The sequence below is a fragment of the Arvicanthis niloticus genome, chromosome 22, assembly GCF_011762505.2.
Source record: "Arvicanthis niloticus isolate mArvNil1 chromosome 22, mArvNil1.pat.X, whole genome shotgun sequence".
In the NCBI taxonomy this organism is placed as follows: Eukaryota; Metazoa; Chordata; class Mammalia; order Rodentia; family Muridae; genus Arvicanthis; species Arvicanthis niloticus.
In genome coordinates this window covers 404918-430229 of record NC_133429.1, presented here as the reverse complement: position 1 = coordinate 430229, position 25312 = coordinate 404918, and the positions used below count along the sequence as shown (strand labels likewise).

Below are 25312 nucleotides of genomic sequence, written 5' to 3'. Positions count from 1 at the left end.
TTCTTCCTTTGACTTGACATTATGTCTCTTCAAAGGGATGTGACCTTGAGTTTTTTCGGATAACCCTCAAAACATTATGTAGTTTTGATGCCATTTGTGCCCAAAGTTAAAAAAAAAAATCAAAGAATATATAGATGATAAAATATTGTGAGGAAGACATATAAAGGATATGAATTGAATAACACCAAATAATAATGAGTAATAAAAAGTAATAAATGAGTAATAAAACTAACTCCTATGTGTAGCACCTGAGAAAAGCACAAAAATACAGTTCAAGAATGATTGTTTCAAAGACACTGAGGTCAAAAAACTTTTGTCTTATTATTTTTCTTTTAGAGTGTTCTCACAAGCAGTTAGAATTCTTCTCACATGATGGCATTCAAAAACCATGTTCTGACAATGCACACAAATTCATTTAATTTAAAACAACTAACACAGAGACAAAGAAAGCCATTTAAATATATGGACTCTCTCACACAATGTATTAATTACAACTAGTAAACGTAGTCTATGATCTCAATATTTTGGTTCATTTCTTTGCTTTGTTAATTTTATCTCTTTAAGACTTTCTAACTCTATGTATATCCCTGTGTCATAGTGTTCATGTGCCATAATTCATTGTCTGTTATTTTGAATTCAACAATACTTATGTGCTGGTATGTCAGTGTGCATGTAACCAAAATGTAATGTGCAGAGAAAAACCTGCATGAGTAAGATGGGTATCCAAGAGAAGGAACTTATGTCATAAGCTTAGAACCAACAACTTTTACTCCCTGAGACAATTCTCTGCCATTCATTTGTGTTTCTGAGAAACTGTTAAGAATAAAATTTGTCAGAATAAAGTAATATAGTACAAAAATTGACAGCATGAATATCATTTTCATTTGCTAATAGATTTTATTATTCAAAGAGTCCTGTATTCCTTTATTTTTGGATGATACTATGTCTACTATTTGAAAAGGAGATAATGTTTCAATGATGGAACTGTTCTAATCTTACTCATGTACCAGTAAGAGAGCTTGGTGAGGGAAATTAATGAGGGATGCAGAACTATACCTCATTTATTAGTTTCCTGGGAAGCATTTTGTCAATATGAATATTTTCATACTTTTGAAGAGTTCTAAGACATATAAAGGCTTTACCTCATTGATTACATTCACAGAGTTTCTATCCAGTATGAATTCTTTCATGTCTGTGTAGAAGATTGTTACATGTAAAGGTTTTACCACATTGACTGCATTCATATGGTTTCTCTCCAGTATGATTTCTTCCATGCAAGTTAAGACTCCTACGATATGTAAAAGTTTTTCCACATTGACTACATTCATAGGGTTTCTCTCCAGTATGAATTCTTTCATGCACCTTAAGATGACTGTTACTTGCAAAGACTTTACCACACTGATTACATTCATAGGGTTTCTCTCCAGTATGAATTCTTTCATGAATCTTAAGCTGACTGTTACTTGCAAAGGCTTTTCCACATTGAGTACATTCATAGGGTTTTTCTCCATTATGATTTCTTTCATGTCTGTGAAGAAGACTGTTGCATGCAAAAGCTTTACCACATTGACTGCATTTATATGGTTTCTCTCCAGTATGATTTCTTTCATGCATGTCAAGACTCCTACGATATGCAAAAGTTTTTCCACATTGACTACATTCATATGGTTTCTCTCCAGTATGAGTTCTTTCATGTCTGTGAAGAAGACTGTTGCATGCAAAAGCTTTACCACATTGACTGCATTCATATGGTTTCTCTCCAGTATGATATCGTTCATGCTTGTCAAGACAATCTTTATGTGCAAAGGCTTTACTACACTGATTACATTTATATGGTTTCTCTCCAGTATGAATTCTTTCATGTACTTGAAGAGTACTGTTACGTGCAAAGGCTTTACCACATTGTCTACATTCATAGGGTTTTTCTCCGGTATGATTTCTTTCATGCCTGTGAAGATCACTGTTATCTGCAAAGGCCTTACCACATTGATTACATTTATATGGTTTCTCTCCAGTATGAATTCTTTCATGTACTTGAAGAGTACTGTTACGTGCAAAGGCTTTACCACATTGTCTACATTCATAGGGTTTCTCTCTGGTATGATTTCTTTCATGCCTGTGAAGATCACTGTTATCTGCAAAGGCCTTACCACATTGATTACATTTATATGGTTTCTCTCCAGTATGAATTCTTTCATGTACTTGAAGAGTACTGTTACGTGCAAAGGCTTTACCACATTGTCTACATTCATAGGGTGTCCCTCCAGTATGAATACTTTCATGTACCTGAAGAGCACTGTTACTTGCACAGGCTTTACCACATTGATTACATTTATACAGCGTCCTTCCAGATTGAATTTTTTTATGTATTTGAAGAGTATGGAAACATGTAAAAGCTTTACCACACTGATTACCTTCATAGAGTTTCTCTCCAGTATGAGGTCTTTCATGTATTTGAAGATGACTGGGACATGCAAAAGATTTACCACATTGATGACATTTATACTTCTTTTCCCTAGTATTAGTGCTATCTACTTGATGACTGTGACATACAAAGACTTTATCTTCTTGATTATATTCATTTGATTTCATTTTCAAATGAGTTCTTTGTTCTAATTCTAAAGAGGCTTTATCACACTGTTTACATTCATAGAGATAATCCTCATTATAGGTTTTCTTGTATATTTGAAGATGCCTGTGACAGGTAAAGATTTTACAACTAGGCTTACATTTAACAGTTCCTTTTCCCATATGATAGTCTTCATATCTCTGAAGAGAACTGGAAGAATTTGGAGCTTTCCCATACTGATTGCATTCATAATATTTTCCTATACTGTGATTCATAATATATGTGCAAAGTGAACCAGGACAGACAGAAGATTCCCCACATTCCTTGTACTCATAGGGCTTTTCTCCAATGACAGCATTTTGATGTATTCCCACTGAAGCTGTAAAACCAATTACTTGTAAACTTGTATCACATTCACCCCATCTTCTCATAGTTGGGTTGACTAAATATCTTCTAAATGCTCTTGGGAAGAGAGAGGTACACTGCTTCTTTCCATATCCCTTAGGATCATGTGGCTCATACCTAGAAGGATTCTCAATATGCCTGTTAAGGAAGAATAACAAAGAAAAGTTGTATAGAATGCATTCACAGTTTAATGTTTCGTTCCTCAGACATGTGGTGTAGGGATTCAAGTTTCTCGACCACAACAACCTTCCTGACAATCATAAACTGCTCCTCTGACTAAACTATGGACGATTTGCTTATAACAGGTCTTGGAGATACACTAAAACCCTAATCAATGTATATGCGTTTTGTATACTTGAATGGTGTAAAACTAAGTGAGTGGAGAGTTACAAAACATAGTTCCCATGTGGCTATGATTAAAATTATGGTAACTGCTAAGGCCTTGTTCCCTTTCTTTGTCTCTTAATAGAATACTCTGCAAACACTAGTCAGCTACCTGACTGTGGGGAGCCGACAGAAGGCGGCTATCATCCTTGCAGCCATCTTGAGCCATATACCCTGACAAGAGACTTGTTTACAATAGCCTACAACAGCTGAGCACACTCTGATAACATCTTGTTTTAGATACCCAGGATTTTCCCTTGGGTGTGTGAGACTTAAAGGTGTGTGACTTAAGGGCGTGACTTAGAGATCAGATTTAGAGACAAGGCCTAAGGGCATGACTTAAAGGCGTGGCTTAGAAATGAGACATATAAAAGGTGAGAGGCAGACAGAAGAAACGATTATTAGGTATTAGGCACTTGGCACTTGGAGGAAGTAACCTGGAACTTGGAGGCACTAGGGACTAGGAACTAGGGACTAGGAACTCAAGACTTGGGACTTGGACTAGGAAGAGAGACTGAAGAATAAACGGGATTGAATCACACTCTGTCTGGTCTCCATTCTTCATGTCCGTTCTCACTCTCTCTCTTGCTGAACCCCAACCCGTAGACCAGAGTAGCTTGGGGCAGCGCGGGCTCTAACAATTTAGCTCCAAGGCTTTTGGCAGTGTGGGTTCCAATATTGATAGAGCGGTCCACAACATTTTGGCCCCCAAGTGTGGGGTAGAGCGGTTCTCAACATTTTTGGCCCCCAACATGGGGCAGCTCGGACCACAACACCTGACATTGAGGTGTAAGGTGTTGTGAGAATTTAATAATCCCTACAAAGCTATCTATGCTTGTTTACACTATTTTTTTCATTAAAACTTCGGGGTACATTAAAATATCCTTAGAGGCACACATGTATTGACTTGTACATTAAAATTACCGTCCATGTCTTCTAGAACTTTCACAATGATCTTCAATACTGTGGTCTTCCAAATTGTAGCCTAAAATATAACACCAGAAAATGTATGTTACTGGAAATTATGCAAAATTTACATTATCATCTTCAGAGAACCTCAGAGCAATGGCTGATATATTCATCACATTCTTGCTCTTTCACAATCAAAAATCACAAAAGAGCACCAAGCTCTAAGAAAGGCTTATTCCCTTGAGTTAAAAAGTGAAAGAAAATTCCCATAGTTACCTATACAAGAAAGGTTCCAGTAGGTTTCCAGCATCACATCCTTGTAGAGACTTTTCTGAGAAGAATCCAGCAAAGTCCACTCTTCCCAAGAGAAGTTCACATGTACATCCTCATAGGTCACTGCATCCTAAAGTATACCATATGTATGCATACTTTATATATTTTTACTGTATGTAAACTTCCTATATATTATACTATATGTAAAGTTTCTATATGTAATAGAAATTGTGAGAGTGACAGTATTGTAAATGAATACTTCATTGAAAATATATTTACATAATTTTTTGTGCTGAACATATTAATTTATAGAACTAAAACCACAATCACCAACTTATTTTTTAAAAAATTGAAAAAGAGAGTAACTGTGCACACTGAATATGATATGGCATTGCAGGACAAATACCTACTAACATACAAAGAGACATGCAAGCAGAGCAGCATTACTGAGGATGGATCAGCAAAACTGTAACAAAATTATTAACTTCATAAATAGATTGAGAAATGGGTGTGGTGGCGCCCACCTGTAATCCCAGAACTCAGGAATGAGAGACTGGAGAATCTCTATGATTTCAAGGTCAACTTTTCCAAAGATTTAAATTCACTCCAGAAATACACTTATCTACCAGAAAACTGGAGTGACTCTGTACAAACTCTAAGGGTAATATATTTTTATAAAAATATTTTTAATAAGTTCCTGATTGACAGATCAAAAAGTTTTCAAAAGTTCTCAATTAATAAATGATTGTTGTAATGAAAAAAATCAACACTGGCAGCAAAACAACAGGCTATATAAAAATGATGCTACACTTAAGAAGACTTGTTGCTTTTGCAGAGACCTGCATCAATCCCCAAGCCTGGCTTTGAGGCTCCCAACCATTTCTATGTCCAAGCTAAGATAATCCAATGCTCTTCTGACCTCAGTAAACACCAGTCTTTCACATGGTTCACATCTATAATACAGGCAAAAGACTCATGCATATAGTTTAAATGTTTTTTAAAAAAACTAAAAACAGATACCCTGACCCATCCTAGAGGAACCACTGTACTCAGAGCAATGGGTAAGACCCCTCCCCCCACAACCCTACACCCCAGAGCTGCAGCGGGGAGCCTGGGACACTCAGGATCCATCACCCATGCAAACCCTGCTCTCCAGAATACCACTCCCCTTCAACCTCTCACTTGGTCCTTTTTGCTGGGGCAGACTCCTAGGAGATCTGCTCCTGTGAAGACACCATATCCTGACCCATCTCAGGAGAACCACTATGCACTTAGAGCAGCAGAGGAACCACGAACCACTGCACTCAGAGCAGTTGAGGAAGCTGGATTCTCAGGAGCTCTAACATACCCAGGATCATAGGATTTTAGGATCCCTGAGTTCCAGGAGGTCTTCCACCCAGGATCTCAGGATCACAAGATCACAGAGATAGCTAGATTCTGAGGAGTTCTGACACAATCAAGATAATATGAGAGACAGGCTCCAGTCAGAGACAGTAAGTGCAGGTAGCACTAGAGATAACCAGATGGGGAAAGGCAAGCACAAGAACATAAGCAACAGAAATCAAAGTTACCTGGTATCATCAGAACCCAGTTCTCCCACCATAGCAAGTCTTGCACAGCCCTTCACATCAGAAAAGCAGAATTAAGATTTAAAATCACTTCTCATGATGATGATAGGGGACTTTAAGAAGGATATAAATAGCTCCCTTAAAGAAATATAGGAGAACACAGGTAAACAGGTAGAAGCCCTTAAAGAGGAAACACAAAAATCTTTTAAAGAATTACAAGAAAAAAACCGAACAGGTGAAGGAATTAAACAAAACCATCCAAGATCTAAAAATGGAAGTAGAAACAATAAACAAATCTAAAAGGGAGACTACCCTGGTGATAGAAAACCTAGGAAAGAAATCAGGAGTCACAGATGCAGGCATCACCAACAGAATACAAGAGATAGAAGAGAGAATCTCATGTGCAGAAGATATCATACAAAACATTGACACAACTGTCAAAGAAAATGCAAAATGCAAAAAGCTCCTAACCCCAAACATCCAGAAAATCCAGGACACAATAAGAAGGCCAAACCTAAGGATAATAGGTATAGATGAGAGTGAAGATTCCCAACTTAAAGGACCAGTAAATATCTTCAACAAAATTATAGAGGAAAACTTCCCTAACCTAAAGAAAGAGATGCCCATGAACATAAAAGAAGCCTATAGAACTCCAAATAGACTAGACCAGAAAAGAAATTCCTCCTATCACATAATGAACAAAACATCAAATGCACAAAAAAAAGAAAAAATATTAAAAGCAGTAAGGGAAAAAGGTAAAGTAACATATAAACACAGACCTATAAGAATTACACCAGACTTCTCACCAAAGACTATAAAAGTCAGAAGATCTTGGACTGATATCATAGAGACCCTAAGAGAACATAAATGCCAGCCCAGACTACTATACCAGCAAAACTCTCAATCACTATAGATGGAGAAACCAAGCTATTCCATGACAAAACCAAATTTACACAATATCTTCCCACAAATCCAGTACTTTAAAGGATAATTGATGGAAAACTTCAACACAAGGAGGGAAACTACAACCTAGAAAAAGCAAGGAAGTAATCTTCCAACAAACCCAAAAGAAGATAGCTACACAAACATAATTCCACCTCTAATAACAAAAATAACAGGAAGCAACGATCATTTTTCCTTAATGTCTCTTAACATCAATGGACTCAATTCCCCAATACAAAGACATAGACTAACAGACTGGATACATAAACAGGACCCAGAATATTGCTGCATACAGGAAATGCACCTCAGTGACAAAGACAGACACTACCTCAGATAAAAGGATGAAAAACAATCTTCCAGGCAAATGATCCCAAGAAACAAGCTGGAGTAGCCACTCTAATATCAAATAAAATTGACTTTCAACCGAAAGTAATCAAAAAAAGGTAAGGAAGGACATTTCATACTCATCAAAGGAAAAATCTACCAAGATGAAATCTCAATTCTGAACATCTATGCTCCAAATGCAAGGGCACCCACATTCATAAAAGAAACTTTTAAAGTTAAAAAAAGATTAAAGTAGGTTTCAGTTGCTGAATGTAAGTAAAAAGATGTTTAAGAACAACAATAAATAAATAAATAAATAAATAAATTTAGCAAAATATTTTGTATAACCTGAAAGACACTCTTCGCCCTCTTAGATAACTAGACAGAGCAATATTTACAGAAACCCAATAAAATTTTGGTATCTCACTCTCTGCCAGAAGAATATGTAGCTGAAAGTCTGCCTTCAATCAAAAGATAAACAATACCCAACGACCATAGAAACAAAAGAGGAAATTGCAGTCCATATTGCCTGACTTGAAGAGACAAGTTCTGGTGCCCGGCAAGTCACCCCTGAATATGCCTCTTCTGCCTATGAAGAAACCTGTAGCCTCGGAGTTGCTTAGAACTGATTCTTCCAGAAAAAGAGGTGCACACCATCTTAGAACCAAAACATGCATTCTTCAGCCTCTGTGGAGAACTGCGATGTGCCGTGCCTTAAAGATGGCACCAGCTTCCGCCTCCTGCCTGCCCGATGGTGATGGCGAGTGCTCTCTGAGAAAAACAAGTCCTAATATGGATAAGGCTGATGGTCTGTGCCACTTCCGTTTCTGTGCGCCACTTCGTTTCTGTGCGCCATGTAGCTTGCCGGGGTAGGTTGCTCCTGGAGTATTTGGGAGGGGGGGAGCGCAGAAGAAAGAAAAAAAAAAAAAAGAAGATTGTTCAAGGTTCCTGAGTAAACTGCTAAAAGAAGAGCTCTGGAGTCGTGTCATTCTTGCTGGTCGAGAGGGATGCGACAAGCCTCCCATTGGCAGAGGTGAGTTTTTGCTTTTAAATGCACAAACACTGTGGCAGGTTACATGGGCAATATACCTGGACCAGGTTGCCCCAGAATTTAAAGGCACTAAATACAGAATCCCTGTCTTTCTGTCAAAGGTTTCCTAGAAAACAGATTATAGAGAGCCACTGAGGGGCTCTGAAAGAGTCTCAGAAGTTGGGCTACAAAACGCTGGCTAAGAAAGGCCAATTTGTAGAAGGCATCCTACCTTAACAACCAGGTAAAGGAAAACAGAAGGAGCCTGTCTCAGAGTATGACTGCTGCTTTCCTTCAGATCCCAAATCCAAAGACAAAGAGACAGGTTCAAGAGTTCCTAAGAACAGTTGGATACTGCTGCCCCTGGAAACCAGAGCTTGTGAAACAGCAAGGTCTCTATACATCAGCACATCTTTGTGCATTAAGGGCACTAAGCCCTTAATCTAGACTTGAGACTAAATCAAAAGCATCTGATGCTTTAAAATCAGCTCTGTGGATACATAAACAGGACCCAGCATTTTGCTGCATACAGGAAACCCACCTCAGTGACAAAGACAGACTCTACCTTAGAGTAAAAGGCTGGAAAACAAATTTTCAAGCAAATGGCCCCAAGAAACAACCTGGAGTAGCCATTCTAAAATCTACAGCCTGAGAACTCAAAGGGTTCATGTATAGGTAGTTGAGGGTGGCGTTGCCAGGCATCAGTGGAAGTAGACAGCCTAGGTACCTGAAAGTTTAGATTCCCTAGTGTTGGGGAATTTCAAGAGCAGGGAGGCAGGAATGAGAGGATGGTGGGAGCACACCCTCATAGTAATTGGAGGAGGGGGTAGGGGGTAAGGGGTTAGGCATCAGTGGAAATAGAGGGCCTTGGTGCCTGAAAGTTTGGATTCCCTAGTGTGGGAGAATTTAAGAGCAGGGAGGTGAAAATGGGAGGATGGTGGGAGCACACCCTCATAGCAACTCCCAGAATTATATGGATTAGACATGACAGAGGCAGGCTGCCAGAAGACTAGATTCCAGAATTCAAACAAAAAATTATCTTGATACTAAAATTTGTTTTGAGAATTGTATGTTGCAGAATACACAGTCTTGGTGTATCTACTTATCAAGTGAGCTGAGGAGACCTGCTCGAACCTCTGATGTCCTGGAATTGCAGCTGGATGCAGTGAAGACACAGACGTCAGAGGCTTATCAATTTACTCTTCTCCCTGCCCCTCTTCTAATATCTTAACACCCATAATCAGCTTGAAGAAGTTAATGAAGAGTTGGTGCCCCTATTCCCTGGGCTTGGGGACTAAGGTGGTTAATATTGGGCTGTCTTTCTAGGGAAAAGTAGTGGTTTTGTTGGAACAGGGAGGATTAGCAAGGATTTATTGCATAGCCATAACCTATTGGTAGAAATATGTATAATTGTTATTAAGATGAAGTTATAATTTCTTAAATGGTACAAAATTTACTTTGATTTCAAATTTAAGGTTTTCATTGGTATGAGCTTCTTACTGATATAAAAGTGAGATTAATATTGTTACTCTCATAGGCATTTTGCCTATATAACACATTTAGGAATACAAGGCTTAGACCCAGTCCTTTAACTTTTTCAACTTATTTGAGATGGTTAGACTGTGAGTTAAGGGACTATAGCAAATTCATGGCTCTAAGTTTATTATTAGAGTGTTTTCTATATTTTATTTAGCTGAGAGGAGTTAACAGACAACAGTCCAGATTGCCTTACATGGATAGTTGGTTTTCAAAACGTCAGAAGTCCACAGAATTGATGTTACAAACATTTCTGTATTAATGTCCATTTTGATTAGAAACCTGTCTGCTCCTGACAGCTTCCTGTCTTGGATTCTAAGAAGAAATTGAGCATCTTTGGAGTTACTCCAGTTGGGGTGAGACAGCCACTAGGCAAGAATTGCCTCTTTCCATCTACAGACAAATTACTGCCCAGAAAAGGACACACTTGCGGAATAGTCAACTGATTATATCTGCCAAGACAGAGTAATCAGCCTTTAATAATTCTCCATCACTAGGTCTGTCAGATGATCCTGGGCCGGAAGGCTGAAGATCGAATGTTCCAACGTTTGTAGTATAGGGACGGTCCAGGTGCTCAGCAGTCTCTATAATTTGGCTAAGTTTTAGAAACTATGCTTTGTGCTTCCCATAATTTCAGTTAACTCAGTCATTCTGGATTTCTGACGGGTGGAAGACTTATAGTCTCATAGCCAATCCTGGCCATTTACTTTGAGAGAAAAGGTTTGAGAGGATGGTTTTCAGCTGACATTTATTCTAAAGCCAAGAAAAAAAGCCAGGTTCAGAATTAAGTCTTTTAGTTAGGAGGGATGACAGAGGTTCTGTTTAGTCAACAAAATGATGGACTGGGCATTAGGTCTATCTTGTATCTTACTGACACAAATTGTATAGTTATGCTCTAATTGTATTCTAAGAGAAAAGTTTTATTTTAACAGGAAGGGTGATATGTAGGAGGAGCTAAGGTGGGAGGAGTAAGGAGAAGGAGAGGAGGAGCTAGATGACAAGAGTGGGGGGACATGGAGGTGGATGTTTGCGTGTCCCTGCCAATCAAAGATAGTTGATATATCTAGGTTGGGTATTGGGTTACACTTCTGATTGATATTGAGCATTACCAAACTTATAAAGCCTTTGATTAACATTAAAAAACAGTATAAAAGCAAAAGTGGGGATGGGATAGGGGTTTTCTAGGGAGGGGAAATGGGGAAAGGGGATGGCATCTGAAATGTAAATAAAATATTCAATAAAGATTTTCACATTAAAAAAAATAAAGTCAATATACATTAAAAAAAAAAAATCAGCTCTGACTTCTGCTCACCCCTAACTCCAACCCTAGCAACTTCAGATGTCTCAGAACCTTTCATTTGTTTGTCTATGAAACAAAAGACAAAAAGGATTTTACCCCAAACTCTAGGGCCATAGAAATGCCCTAGGACATAATTGCCCAAATGACTGGATACTGTAGGCACAGGATGTCCCACCTGCCTATGGCAGCTACTACAAGTTTCCTTAAAACTGAAGGAAAACAGTCAAGGTAACTCTGGGCCAAGATTATATACTCACAGCACCATATGACATGGTTGAAACCCTCCTCTTAGAAACCACAAAACATTAGCTGTCTAATGCCTTTGTGACCCAGTAACGGGTACACCCTCCAGTCGTGGACCGAGAAACCTACCACAAACAATTCAGCTCCCGTCTTGTCTGATGACACAGATCCTAGTCCATGACTGTCAGATGAAAGGTAAAACCAGGTACGTGAGGGCTGCAGGAGTTTATTTTACTGAAACAATTTGGGCCCAGCCAGGTACCTCAGTCTAGAAAGCAGGACTGATTAATCTGACCCAGGTTCTCAGGTGGGAAGAGGGAGTCCACCACCAAACACATGGAAGAGTCACTATGCCTTACTACCAGGCATGTGCATAGCATGATCTATAGAGAAAGAGGGCCTGTCACTACTGAGGAAAAAGACATCTAACAACAACAACAACAACAACAACAACAACAACAGCAAAAAGCTTGGCTTTCCTACAGGGTGTTTGGATTCCCACTACAAACTGCTGTCCTCCATTGCTGGGTTTCTGACCTGGCTGCCAGAAAAAGGACCTCAAGAACAATGGGCCTACTGATATTCTAATGATATACCAGGACCCCTTCCTGACTAAGACACCATACTAAAGAAATAACGCACAGCTCAGACTTACAGGTTGATGTAGACACAAGAGGAAAAGATCATTCTCCCCCAAACAACTGACAAGACAGTTGGTAACTAGCCTTCACCAACTTACTCATCTGGGGTCCACAAAATTATCTAAGTTGCTTAGTCCACAGTACGTTATACCTCGACTGGACAGCCTAGCATAGCATGTCTCGGCCAGATGCTTATTTTGTGCTTGGGTGAATCCAGAACAGAGAGCCCTTAACCAGGAAAGGGTCCAAATGAGGGAGCAAGATCCCCAAACTCTAGGAAGACTGACTTCACCAAGATCCGGCCTGACGGACAGGTATTCCCCACGTGGTCTAAAGCTTTAGACATGGATTGAAAACTTCATTGTCCATATAGACCTCAAGTTCTGGCCAGGTAAAAAGATAAATTGGACATTTATAAAGAAAAGATGAACAAAATCGTAAACGAACCCCTCGCTGGAATCTACCAAGGATGGGCAGCCTCTTCCCACTGCTTTACTTTGCTGAACTCCACACAGGGAGGATGTCCTCCATCATGAGATTATGTTCATTAAAACCTTCTACATTCTTTCACAGGTCCAGGATTATAGTTGACAGAGTTCTCCAACTACTTCTTTATCAAGTCACTACAGGCACTCCAGTCCTCTATAAAGACTATTCATTAGACTATCAGAGAGGCAACCTACCTCCAAGGCTACTACCAGTTTGCCCTTGTTCCAGTCCGATGATACTGTCTGAGCCAAGAGAAGGGAGAAGCTGATCTGATCGAACACTGAAAGTTGATTTTCTCCACTCCTATGATGCTGAAGTTAGCTTGGTTACGCCACACCCAAATCAAAAAGTGGACACCAACTGTCTCTTGACGATGAACCCATGAAAATTAAGATTTCAATGGGTCTCCAGGTCTACTCCCTGAGTCTTATATCTGGTATGAATATAGGATAATGGTCTAACCCCCGACTTCCCTCATGTCTAGACCTGGGAACTAAGAACTGTATCTGTTGAGATATAGGAAAGGTATTACCTAATGTAACTACAGACCAATAATCCACATTTGACCTTTCCTTACTGATGCCCACTTTAAATGTCTACTTATATCACAGCAAGGAAAAATGCTGGAGTTTGTCTGTTAAGATGGAAATACAGCCCTTAAGACTCTTCACATGCCCTGCAGCTGAGCCTAATTGCCAGAAACAAGGGAGTTTCCATTGTAAAAATAGGGTTTGTGAAACTGAGCCGCTTCCTGGAAAATTCCTTTAAAAAGATTATAGCCTTGGGGAAACATGAATAACCTGGAGAATCAGTCTCTATGCCACAGGAAGGGGCCCTGGGAATGGAGACAAATATTCCCAGCCAGAATTTGGGTACAAGTATTGGTTATGTTGAGACATCTGGCCCCTTTTGTACTACATATGCATAGGAACTTACCCGACTTTCAGCCATTGACTGACCAAACTCACCGTGACTAGGGGATGCCCAAATCAATGTTCTGCTTCACATGTTAATTCATCTGGAGAACAGTATTATCAAGACCCTAAGCCTCTTCTGTATGCATATACTAATTGTGTGATTAAAAACGTCTCTTTGGATGCTTTCCAAACTAAGCAGACAGGTTGATCAACACCTAACGGTATTAAAAGTTTCTGGACTGAAAACCACTCAGATTCTCTTACAAAAATGCTCCCACAAATGGAAAAGGCTTAGGCTTATTTCTCATGATATGAAAGAAACTATGTCTGGCTTTGGAAAGAAACTTGTTTCTTTGCTAATTGTTCAGTACTAATTTTAAAAGCCTTGCCATGATGGCTCAGCAGTTAAGAGCACCGACTGCTCTTCCAGAGGTCCTGAGTTCAATTCCCAGCAACCACATAGTGGCTCACAACCATCTATAATGGGATCTGATGTCCTCTTCTGGTGTGTCTAAAGACAGTCACAGTGTACTGATATAAATAAATCTTAAAACAACAACAGAACACTGGTTATGGTTAGGGAAGTAACTGATACTAGTCTCTGCTCTCTTGGTCCTCTGGCTAACTACTCTCCTTCAGCACTAACTGGGGTTTAATTTTCATTCTGATTGGATTAAAGGTGGGGCCCCACATCTTAAACTAAAATAGGCCAAAGCCATAATTTAACCCATTCACTAAGACCAGTGGGGAATGTAGCATGGCTTTGAGCCTTAGCACAACTGAGAATTCAGCACATAGCACCACCTGCCAAAAATAAAAACTGAGGCCTAATCCATCAGTCTGTAGTTATGGGCAGTTCCTACATGGACTAACCTTGCTCTGTGGCGCCCACTGCTCCATTACTGGCTTACCGTTCTTGTTAACTGAAGCTCCTCAATCCAGAACACGGTTTTGGGTTTGTTGTTGTTGTTTGTTTTGTTGTGTTTTTTTTTTGCAGTTAAAGACTCATCCTCCAGGGACACATGGAGACAGGCCCACTTTAACAGGGAGCTGAGCTAACCTCGATTAGAAAGCAAACCATCATGTTTGCTGCCAGCCTGGATGTCAGTATCCTATATGACTATAGACTTTTGAGGTCCACTGAAAATTCTGATAATTTATGCTCCAACTACAGAAAACTGATGAGGAATGGTAATCATGAATGGGAAATGATCAACTGCACATTACTGTCTGGGAAAATATAAAGAAATCAACAGAAAATGGAAACACATGTAGAAGAAAAAAACACAATTAAAATAGTGTCAAATTTGACCTTACTAAACACATGACTGGATCAGTCTCATCTAAGTGCAAATGCATTTATAATACAGATTTTACACCTGCACAGAATTAAGTGCATATAGATCATACACCTTAATATGCCAAGTGCCGAACTTCTAGAAGACACTAGAGAAAATCGGGCTCTGCGAGTCAGCAAATCTGTCTTCCTGGCGAGTCTGGAGACAGTAAAAGCAGCCGAGACGCGTACTGCAAGGTGAAGGGATGTTTTGACCCAAGGGCTCAGACGCCCCCAAATCTACGCAGGCAGGCGCAGCCAGGGGATCTAAGTCATTCGGAGGTCCTGCTTCTGCCTGGGTGGGGTGGAGGGACTTCAGGTGAACAAACAAAAATCACACCAGACGCAGAGTCTCGCCGCCTGTTCCCGCACCCCGGGACGAACCCCGCACGGGTCCCGCGGCTCCCCCCACCCCCCTAGGAACGATGGCTCACCATCGCGGATGCTGAGCTCGCCCGCTCCCCTCACAGCACTCGGCAGCGGGTCACAGCAATGAGGCACGGGACCTGGGGAAAGTATCCGAGCCTCCCGAGTGGCGAGCAGGAAGTACCCGCCCTATCCCGGCTGGCCCGTCCGTCTCTAGCCTCTGATTTGCTGTTGAGATCTGAGTGACAAGGGCAGCTCCCACTAGAGAGAAAGTGCTGTGAAGGGACGCAACAGGGTGGTTTCCAGCCTGGGCTTCCACCTCTGCACAGAACTGTCCTAGACCTGAGAAGTTTGGTATTGCAGTAGTGTAGAGTGAAAAATTATAAAAATCATTTTATAAAATATATATAGGCTTTTTTCTAGACCTCACTTTAAAGGACATGGAAAATTTTCTGTGAAGCAAGCTAAAAATGTAGACTGGCCGGTTTCAGGAACCGGCTGAACCACAAAGGGAAGAAAGAAATGCAAGTCATCTAGGTGGTGCTGAGACACTAGTAACTGAGAAATAGTTGAGCAAGTGACAGGGCGAGGCAACAGTGACAGGGCAAGGCCACATTTTTGAGAAGAATGAGTATACAGAGTGTTTTCCACATGACCCTGACTCACTTAGGTTGGGTTCCTCTGGAATTCTCTGCTATTTTTATGTTACGTTTCCTTAGCAACCCCTCGCCCCCTCCTCACTCCCCTGGCTTGTGGTTTTCCCCTTTTAAAAAGCCAGCCAGCGGGTCTTTGTTAATTCAGCTCCTGCGTGGGCAAAGGAATTGACCCTAATAAAGCCTCTGCTGTTTGCATCCAGATTCGGTGTCTTGCAAGTGTTTGGGTGGCCGTGACTTCCCCAGACTTGAGTGAGGGTCTCCCCAGAGAGGGGTTCTTCAGTAGAACTTTCCCCTGGACCACAAAGTCGTCCGTGCACGTTTCCTGCACTCAGTAGGCATTTCTCCTTCATGTCTCCTGCTTGCAATGATCAGGGGAGTGAACCCACTGCCCCACAGCTAAAGGTTGCCCATCCAGGTCAAATGTAAACCACCGACTGACATTCCTAGGATTGCCACCGCCTAGGATTGCCACCGCCTAGGATTGCCACCGCCTAGGATTGCCACCGCCTAGGATTGCCACCGCCTAGGATTGCTCACACCTCTCTGCCTTACACATTGGCAACCAAAATACTAACACATTCCCAGCCTAGTCTAAGTCCGGTGTACAGAGTGCGTTTCAAGATAACCAGGAGAAACCTAAACAAACAAATAAATTAAATTTAAGCAGCTTAGTCTATGATATCAAACACCAACAATTAGAGCACCCGAAGGGGCGATGGCCAGGATCAGGACCTGGGATGAGAGCAGAGATACAGAAAGTTTGTTAACAGTATTGTTAGCATTTCCTATAGGCTATAAAAAGACTGTCCTGTCTGGGCTTTTCCCTCTCCCCTCCCCCTTTCCCTCCCCTCCCCTCCCCCTCCCTGTCTTCCTCTCCCTCCCCCTTCTCCTCCCTCTTCCCTCCCTCTCCCTTCCCTCTCCCCTCCCCTTCCCTCTGTCCTCTCCCTCTGTCTTCTCCCTCTTGCTCCAGGTGTTCCTAACTGACCTCTTCTATTCTTTCTCTCCCCCCGCCCCCGTCCCCTTTCTTTCTCTGCCAACACTCTTTTTTCACACACACACATACCCTTTCCCATACTCCAAATAAGCTTCATTTTATACTAGACCTGTCATATGGCAGGTACCTCAGGGATGCCTCAGCATGGGCCTGCCAAGGCGCCTCCTCCTGCTTCATCATGCTGTTGCATTATAAAACATAGCAAGTTTGTCTTGCAAACCCCGATGGCTCATGGTAAGCAAGTTTATTAAGATATTATACAGCTCTGTTACACTGTTTGTAGGTGGACTATGGGATAGTCAACAGAAAGATGATTCAAGTATGTTGGCTAGAAGAACACAGGATACCTCAGAGTGAGCACACAGCAGCCATGAGACTGGTACCCACAGACTCCAAGGCTAAAAAGCCAGGTTCCCCTGACTCCTTCAAGATGCTTGCTTAACCACAAGGCCAGAACCTCCTAAGTAAGTGTGCCCTTGGGCAGGACACAAAAGTAATGTTCCCTTGGTGTTTTCATCAGGATATCTGAGAAAACCTTGGATCGGCCTGGCTCCCAAAAGGCTCACCTCCAACTTAAACAAAAACACATAGAAACAAAAGAATCAGTGCATGGAAAGATAGGAATTAGAAAGAAAGACTAGCTGAGATTGGAGAAAAAAACCCATAGAATAGGAAATAAGAAAATATTAATGGTATCAAAAGTGCATTTTAAAGACCACAATTGAAATGCCTTTAGCTAAATTAAGTCTTGAAGACAGACCTTAATGCTAATTTCCCATATGAGGTTAGAGCTGAGAGTGGTGGTACTGTCCTGGAATCCCACCACATGGAAGCTTGAGGCAGGAGCATTACAAGTTTAAGGCCTGGTATAACTACAAACTGTGTTGACAACATATTTGGGGAACTTAACCAGACTGGTTGTTTAACTAAAACTAACTTTGTTTAAAGCTCAGTGGACAGATGCCGGGCAAGCCTGTGGGTGGCTCCAGAACTCATGCTGGTCATCTCATCCCGAGATGACACCAGAGCTACTACAGCTCACATAGCTGCATAAGCTCCGTGGGAGTTCTGTAATAACACATGTAAGTGTGTAAGCTATACGGAGTTCTGTAATAAGAACCAGCTAGCTGGCTGAGTGAGCAGCGGCAGGCAACCAAGTCTGAGGGCCTGAGGGCCACACTCAGGAGAGAAGCCACTTCTCAGACTTGTTCTCTGACCTTCACTCGTGTGCTGTGGCACGTGCGAATGTCCACAAATGTCTCAATGGCACAAACACAGAATTAAAAAAGAAAAAACAATATGAAAAAAAGGAAAAACAACAAAACAAAACAAAAAATGCACACACACACACACACACACACACACACACACACACACACACACATATATCACAGAACACAGGGTGCTTTTCTGCAAGGCTTCCATTGGCCAGACCTCAGTCCTTGCAGTCTGGTTTACCAACAAGCAGTGTCATCATAGTGTGTCCCTAGACATATTCCTTTCACATCTGGGAGCAGAAACAATTGAGTAGAAGCAGGAAGTATTGTGTTAAACTTTATTATGCAGTTACGGTTGTTTTGCCAGCATGTATGTCTGCTGCCCACATCTGTGAAGTGTCCTTGGTGGTTAGAAGCTTGTTGGATTACCTGGGACTGGAATTAAGGCGGTTGATGACCAGCATGCGGGTGCTAGAGAAACAACTGGTGTTTCTAACTGCTGACCCTTCTCTACAGCCCTGATAGAAGCAAGTTGTCAAACCAGTCTAAAATGAAATGTTTTCTCCCAACTTTGACTCCCAAGTTGCTCCTGAGAATAAAAATACAACGTGAAGTATCTGGATAAAGACCAGGAGAGACGGCGAATCATGTCTGAGCACTGGCTGCTCTTGCAGGAGGCTAAATATCAATTACTTGCAACCACATGGCATCCATCTGTAATTGTGGTCCCCAAGGACCTGAGATCATCTTGTAGTTTCCTCAGCGCTTTGGAAGCATGTGCTCAACCACATATCTGCAGTAAAAATACATATAAACATAAACATGACCAAAAGCATGTTGGGTAAAAAAGCATTTCTTTGGCTTACAGTTCCACATCCCTATTCACTGCTGAAAGAACTCAGAACAGGAACTCAAGGAACCTAGAGGCAGGAGCTGATGCATGTTGTGTCATTGAAAACCAGGTACAGCCCCCAAATGTTGCAAAGAAAATGTTTATTTTACAGCCAGATTAAAGTTTCAGTCTCCTCTTAGGATAAAGATAGAACCAGACAAGACTTTAGCAGAAGAGTCTTTTGTTAGTCACGCTCATGCCCGATGTTCGTAGCAAGAGATTACAAAAGCAGAATCTAGTTGCATATTTTTATAATCAGACAACAAGTCATATGCTATGAGTTTATGGTAGCCAGTTCTCAGAACATACCATGAAACATTTTGTGGTCAGCCATATAATCAGACTGTCTTGGTTCATAGCTCCCAATAATGACACAGAGACATTATTTTTTTTTAAAAATAAACTTAAGCCTTATAGCTTAGGCTTTTTCTCAATTAGCTCATATAACTTGGGTAAGACCTGGACCTGGACTCACTTCCTGGACCATGGACCTACTTCCTGGGCCCTGGATTCACTTCCTAGACTCATTTTCCTGGAATCATCTCCTGCACCCATAACTCAGTTCCTAGATTGACTTCCTGGACTCATTTCTTGGACCTTGAAGTTACTTCTTGGTCCCTCTTTCTGGAACTTGGAATTACTTTCTGGACTCACTTTCTGGACATCTTATTCACTTCCCAGAGTCTGGACTCACTTCCATGACTGTGATCACATTTCCTGGGCCCTGTAGTCAAGTCCTGAACGCTTTCTTAACCCTGGGCTCAGATCCTTGATTCACCTTTGAAGAATCTACACACTGTCAGGGACAGAACCCTGTCCCCAGTTGGTTCTGATTGGTAAATAAAGTTTCAGGCAGCCAGTTGTTTGGCAGGGTGGACAGAAGTGGATTCAAGGCTAGGGAGTGAGAGCAAGGACGAGGAAAGGAGATTAGTCGTGCGGAGAAGGGGAGAACCAAGATGACATGCTAAGGTGAGAGCACAACTATCTCTCTCTCTCTCTCTCTCTCTCTCTCTCTCTCTCTCTCTCTCTGTCTGTGTGTGTGTGTGTGTGTGTGTGTGTGTGTGTGTGTGTGTGTGCGTGTGTATCTTTCATTCGATAACCCAGATCTTTGGGATGGGTAGTGAGGAATATGCTGCTGCCACAGAGCTCAATTTGAGTGGTTAAATGGTTTTGCCCAATGTGGGGCTCAAACGTACTCTTAAAGTTAGTTGGAAAGTTCCTAATGGAATACACATGCTGTCCCTTTAAGATTAGGAGGTGGGGAGAATTGAGTTCTTATTAGATTTCCTGGGTTATTGCCCAAGCAATGTAGGTTTGGGACTAGGACAAATTATGTGCTAAATTGGCCTACGTAATTCATGGCATAAGCTAGGACAGAGCTGTGCCCCCCCAAGCCAACCCAGACAATGTCAAATGGTGGGCTAGGGATCCAGCCTGAGACCTTCTGAAAAGCTTCTAAGCTTCCTTGGAGAACTTAAGGCAGGGAGGTGCTGGGCACTCCTGCTGTACAAGAGGGTAGGGTGCTCAGAGGGCAGAGAACAAGGCTGCATTCCTCCTACAATCAAATAAAAAAATAAAAATAAATGGAAATTTAAGAATTCATTGCTATCATACACAACTGTGTTCTTTGAACATGGGCTCCATTGGAATTCTGGAATTGCTTAGCCTGGCATATGAGACATTGTTAGCCTGAGAATAGACTTAATTTAATTGATGCTAAATAGGAAAGGATGTTAATTCAGTTCATATTAAGTGAAAGGTGACATATTCATATATATCCATAGAGATATTAATATCCATAGAAGGAAGGAATATGAATATGGAAGTTTAAGCCTTTGACCTCAAATAAAGGAAAAAGGCAGGAGATAGGGAGAAGACTCCATCTCAACAGATAAAAGAAATTCACTTAGGAACAGTGACAGGAGATAGCGAGGATCACTGTCTCAGCAGAGAATACTAATTGTTTAAAATTGCTTTAATTGCTTTGACTTGCTTTCATTATCAAGGTGAGGTCTGGTAGAATTAATGTTATTGCTGATCCTATCAGAGAGAGGTCACAGTGGAGTAATTCTGGAGAGAAAAGAGGCTGCTAATTTGAACCAATTGATTTTGAGTTTCCAAAGGATACTGCCATTCTGGAAGAAGCTCTGTAATTGCATTAACAGGAAACAAGAAAAGGCTTTGAACTCCTTCCAAAGTGATACAGGTCAGATATGACAGGGAAGATGCCCTGGAGATCTTGGCTAAAGATGGAAAAGGAAGCTTGGAGCACATCAAACGGATAGGTAACGTGACATGGGGACAGATAATGTGACATGGGGACAGCCTGGAGACATGGGGACAGCCTGGAGACATGGGGACAGCCTGAAGACATGGGGACAGCCAGGAGACATAAGGACAGCCTGGAGACATGGGGACAGCCTGGAGACATAGGGACAGCCTGGAGACATGGGGACAGCCTGGAGACATGGGGATAGCCAGGAGACATGGAGACAGCCAGGAGACATGGGGACAGCCTGGAGACATGGAGACAACCTGGAGACATGGAGACAGCCTGGAGACATAGGGACAGCCTGGAGACATGGGGACAGCCTGGAGACATGGGGATAGCCAGGAGACATGGAGACAGCCAGGAGACATGGGGACAGCCTGGAGACATGGGGACAGCCTGGAGACATGGGGACAGCCTGGAGACATGGGGACAGCCTGAAGACATGGGGACAGCCAGGAGACATGGGGACAGCCAGGAGACATGGGGACAGCCAGGAGACATGGGGACAGCCTGGAGACTGGCTTAGACATAAAAATGTCTTTAGCCAAAACTTCAGTTAAAATTAGTCAATAACTATTGTTGGTTATGAAATCCTTAAAATTCATCAGGCCATCTTTTACACAGCATGAGTGAAGAGTTATTACAATTGGCTATTGACCAAATTAACTCATAAAAAGACAATTGTCTTTTACCTGCTTAAATAAGGAGTGAAAAATTATTTTTAACTGATCTGTGCACCATGCACAATCCATACAAATCATTCACATCTCTACCCCCATTCACACCTCTATCCCCATTCATACCTCTACCCCCCATTCACACCTCTACCCCCATTCATACCTCAACTACCCATTCACACCCCATCTCCAATTCACAACCATTCAACACATTCACACATCTACAACCCATTCACACGTTTACACCCCAGTCACACATTTACACCCCATTCACACATTTACACCCCATTCACACCTCTACCACCCATTCACACCTCAACCACCCATTCACACCTCTACTAAACATTCACTCCTCCCCCACAATTCATACCTCTTCCACACATTCACACATCTACCACCAATTCACAACTCTATTCCCCACTCACACCTCTATATCCCATTCACGCCTCTACTCCCATTCACATCTCTACTCCATATTCATAGTTCTACAGCCCATTCACACCTCTAGCACTTATTCAAACCTTGACCCTCAATTCACACCTCTACCACCAATTCACACATCTACCACACATACACACCTTTACCTCACAATCACACCTCTACCATCCATTCAAACCTTAACTCCCACACACATCTCTATCACCCATTCATACTCCTTCCACCCATTCAGATCTCAACCACAATTTACACCTCTACCACCCATTCACCCCTATCCATGCCTCTAACTCCCATTCACACCTTTACCATCCGTTCATACCTCTACCACCTATTCACATCTCTATCATTCATTCATACCTCTACCCCAATTCACCTCTCTATCCCCATTCACACCTCTACCTCATTCACACCTCTATCCCCCATTCACACCTCAACACCTCATTCACACTTCTGCCACACATTTACACCTATACCACCCATTCACATCTCTACCCCCATTCACACCTCTACTTCACATTCACATCTTCACCACCCATTCATACATCTTCCATCCATTCACACCTTTACCACTCATTCACACCTCTACCCACTATTAACACCTCTATATCCCATTCATACCTCTACAAACCACTCACACTTCTACCCCCATTCATACCTCTAACCCTTATTTATACCTAGACCCCTAATTCACATCTCTACCACCCATTCACACCACCACTACTATTCTCACCTATTCCACACATTCAAAAGTCTACCACCCATTACACTTCTACCCTGATTCACACAACTATAACCCATTTGTACCACTACCCACCATTCATAACTCTAACCCCCATTCATACTTCTACCCCCATTCACACCTCTACCACCCATTCACACCTGTGACACCCATTCACACCTCTACCACCCATTCAAACTTCTACCACTCATTTACCCAATTGTTACATATTCACACCTCTACCACAAATTCACAGGTCCACTTCCTATTCACACCTATAAACCCCATTCACACCTCTTTCACTCATTCCCACCTCTACCCCAATTCATACCTATACCTCACATTCACACCTCTCTGCTACACATTCACATCTCGATACCCCATTCACACCTCTGACACCCATGAACACCTTTCCCACCCATTTACAAGTCCACCACCCATTCACACCTCTTCCACCCATTCATGGCTCTAACCCCCATTTATACCTATACTTTCCATTCATACCTCTACCACCTATTCACAGCTTTATCTCCCATTCAGACCTCTACCCCCAATCACACACCAACCACCCATGTACAGCTCTACTCTGATTCACACTATTACCACCATTTCACACCTCTACCCTGCATTCAAACCTTTACCACCAATTCATACCTCTATAACCCATTCACACCTCTTCCATCCATTATACCTCTACCACCCATTCACATCTCTACCACCCATTCACATCTCTACCACCCATTAACACCTCTAACACCCATTCACACCTCTATCACCCTTTCAAAATTCTACCAGCCATTTGCACCTCTGCCATTCCTTCATACCCAGTCTCTTTTGACAAGAATCAAATATCTTTTTGTTCTAGGTTACAAATCAATGAAAACTAACCAGAACTGGGCATGTGGTTCAGTGGCTGAGAGTACTTGTCTAATATGCAAGTGTTCCTGGGTTCCACCCCTAGTTTCCTTCCTTTCAAAATATTTTTTCATTCCTTTGTGACACATACATTATCTAACCAAAATGATTTACTAATTCTGTTGATGTACTACCACGAAGATCCATTTCGTGGGGAGAGGCCCCAAGGGAGAACATTTTATATGGGTGTTATGGAAATGAGACATGTATAGTTTTGTCAAGACTTGAATGATACTAAAATTTTCAATCTAGGTAGAACATAGGTGACTTAGGTTGCTGTGATGAAACACCATGACCAACAAACAAGTTGAGGAGGAAAGGATTTATCTGGCTTATATTTCCACTTTGCTGTTCATCACTGAAGGAAGTCTGGACAGGAACTCAAGCAAGGCAGGAATCTGGAGGCAGGAGATAATGCAGAGACCTTGGGGGAGTGCTGATTACTGTCTTGTTCAGCCTGCTATTTATAGAACCCAGAACTACCAGCCCAGGGATTGTACCACCCACAATGGACTGGGCCCTTCCCATCAATCACTAATTAAGAAAATGCACTACAACAAGATCTTTTGGAGGCATTTTCTCAATCGAGGTTCCCCCCCTAGGTTGTGTCAAGTTGACTTAAGACTAGCCAGCAGAAGAGGGTTACTTAAAAGGGTGTACTTGGCACGAGATAGACTCCTTAAAAGTAGAGTCTCAGGTCTACTTGGAACTTCATGCAGATTGGTGCTACACACTATGGGGGAAACTTCCTAAAATCAAAACTTACACTTGCCCTGCTGTTGGATTTATAGTGTGAGGAAGTGGAAATTAGGAACCTGGTCTAGTTGGCGGAGGAAGGTCCTTGGGGTCAGGGAAGTCACACTTTGTCTTTGGCCCTTTCTTCTATCCCTTTCTGTTTCCTAGGTTCCATATAGTGAATGCCTGTGCCCCTCAACATCTTATTCTATGATGTTCTGACTCACGACAGGCCCAGAAACAATGGAAGCAGCCGATCGTGAGTTGTGACTTCTAAAGCCATGAGCCAACATGCATCTTATTTTCTAAGTGGATTTTTCAAGTATTGTTCACAGCACTGTAAAATGAAGACAACCATTATTCATGTACATTTTACACATTATATAATCTGTCTGTTATGGTTTGTATATGCTCAGGCCAGGGAGATGTGGCCCTGTTGGAGTAGGTGTGTCACTGTGGGTGTGGGCTTAAGACCCTCACCCTAGCTGCCTGAAAGTCAGCCTTCCGTTAGTAGCCTTGAGATGAAGATGTGGAACTCTCAGCTCCTCCTGCACCATGCCTGCCTG

General features: G+C 41.8%; 1 protein-coding gene across 1 annotated transcript; it reads right to left on the bottom strand.

Annotated features, from left to right (window-relative positions):
* Positions 1–874: 874 nt before the first annotated feature.
* LOC143435755 (uncharacterized) lies at positions 875–15428 on the bottom strand. The gene is made up of 4 exons (XM_076919208.1): positions 15301–15428; positions 4544–4670; positions 4283–4343; positions 875–3112 (listed from the first exon to the last, which is right to left on the bottom strand). Exons 1-4 carry the CDS (start codon positions 15301–15303, stop codon positions 1168–1170), a joined length of 2136 nt encoding a protein of 711 aa, XP_076775323.1. The 5' UTR covers positions 15304–15428; the 3' UTR covers positions 875–1167.
* Between the last annotated feature and the right edge of the window lie 9884 nt (positions 15429–25312).

Excerpts from the sequence above, each read along its gene's own strand:
- LOC143435755 (XM_076919208.1), bottom strand. Across the intron at positions 4,344-4,543 it reads CTGGAACCTTTCTTGTATAG|GCTACAATTTGGAAGACCAC; the intron begins GTAACTATGGGA and ends GTTATATTTTAG. Across the intron at positions 3,113-4,282 it reads AGTTCTAGAAGACATGGACG|GCATATTGAGAATCCTTCTA; the intron begins GTAATTTTAATG and ends CTTCCTTAACAG.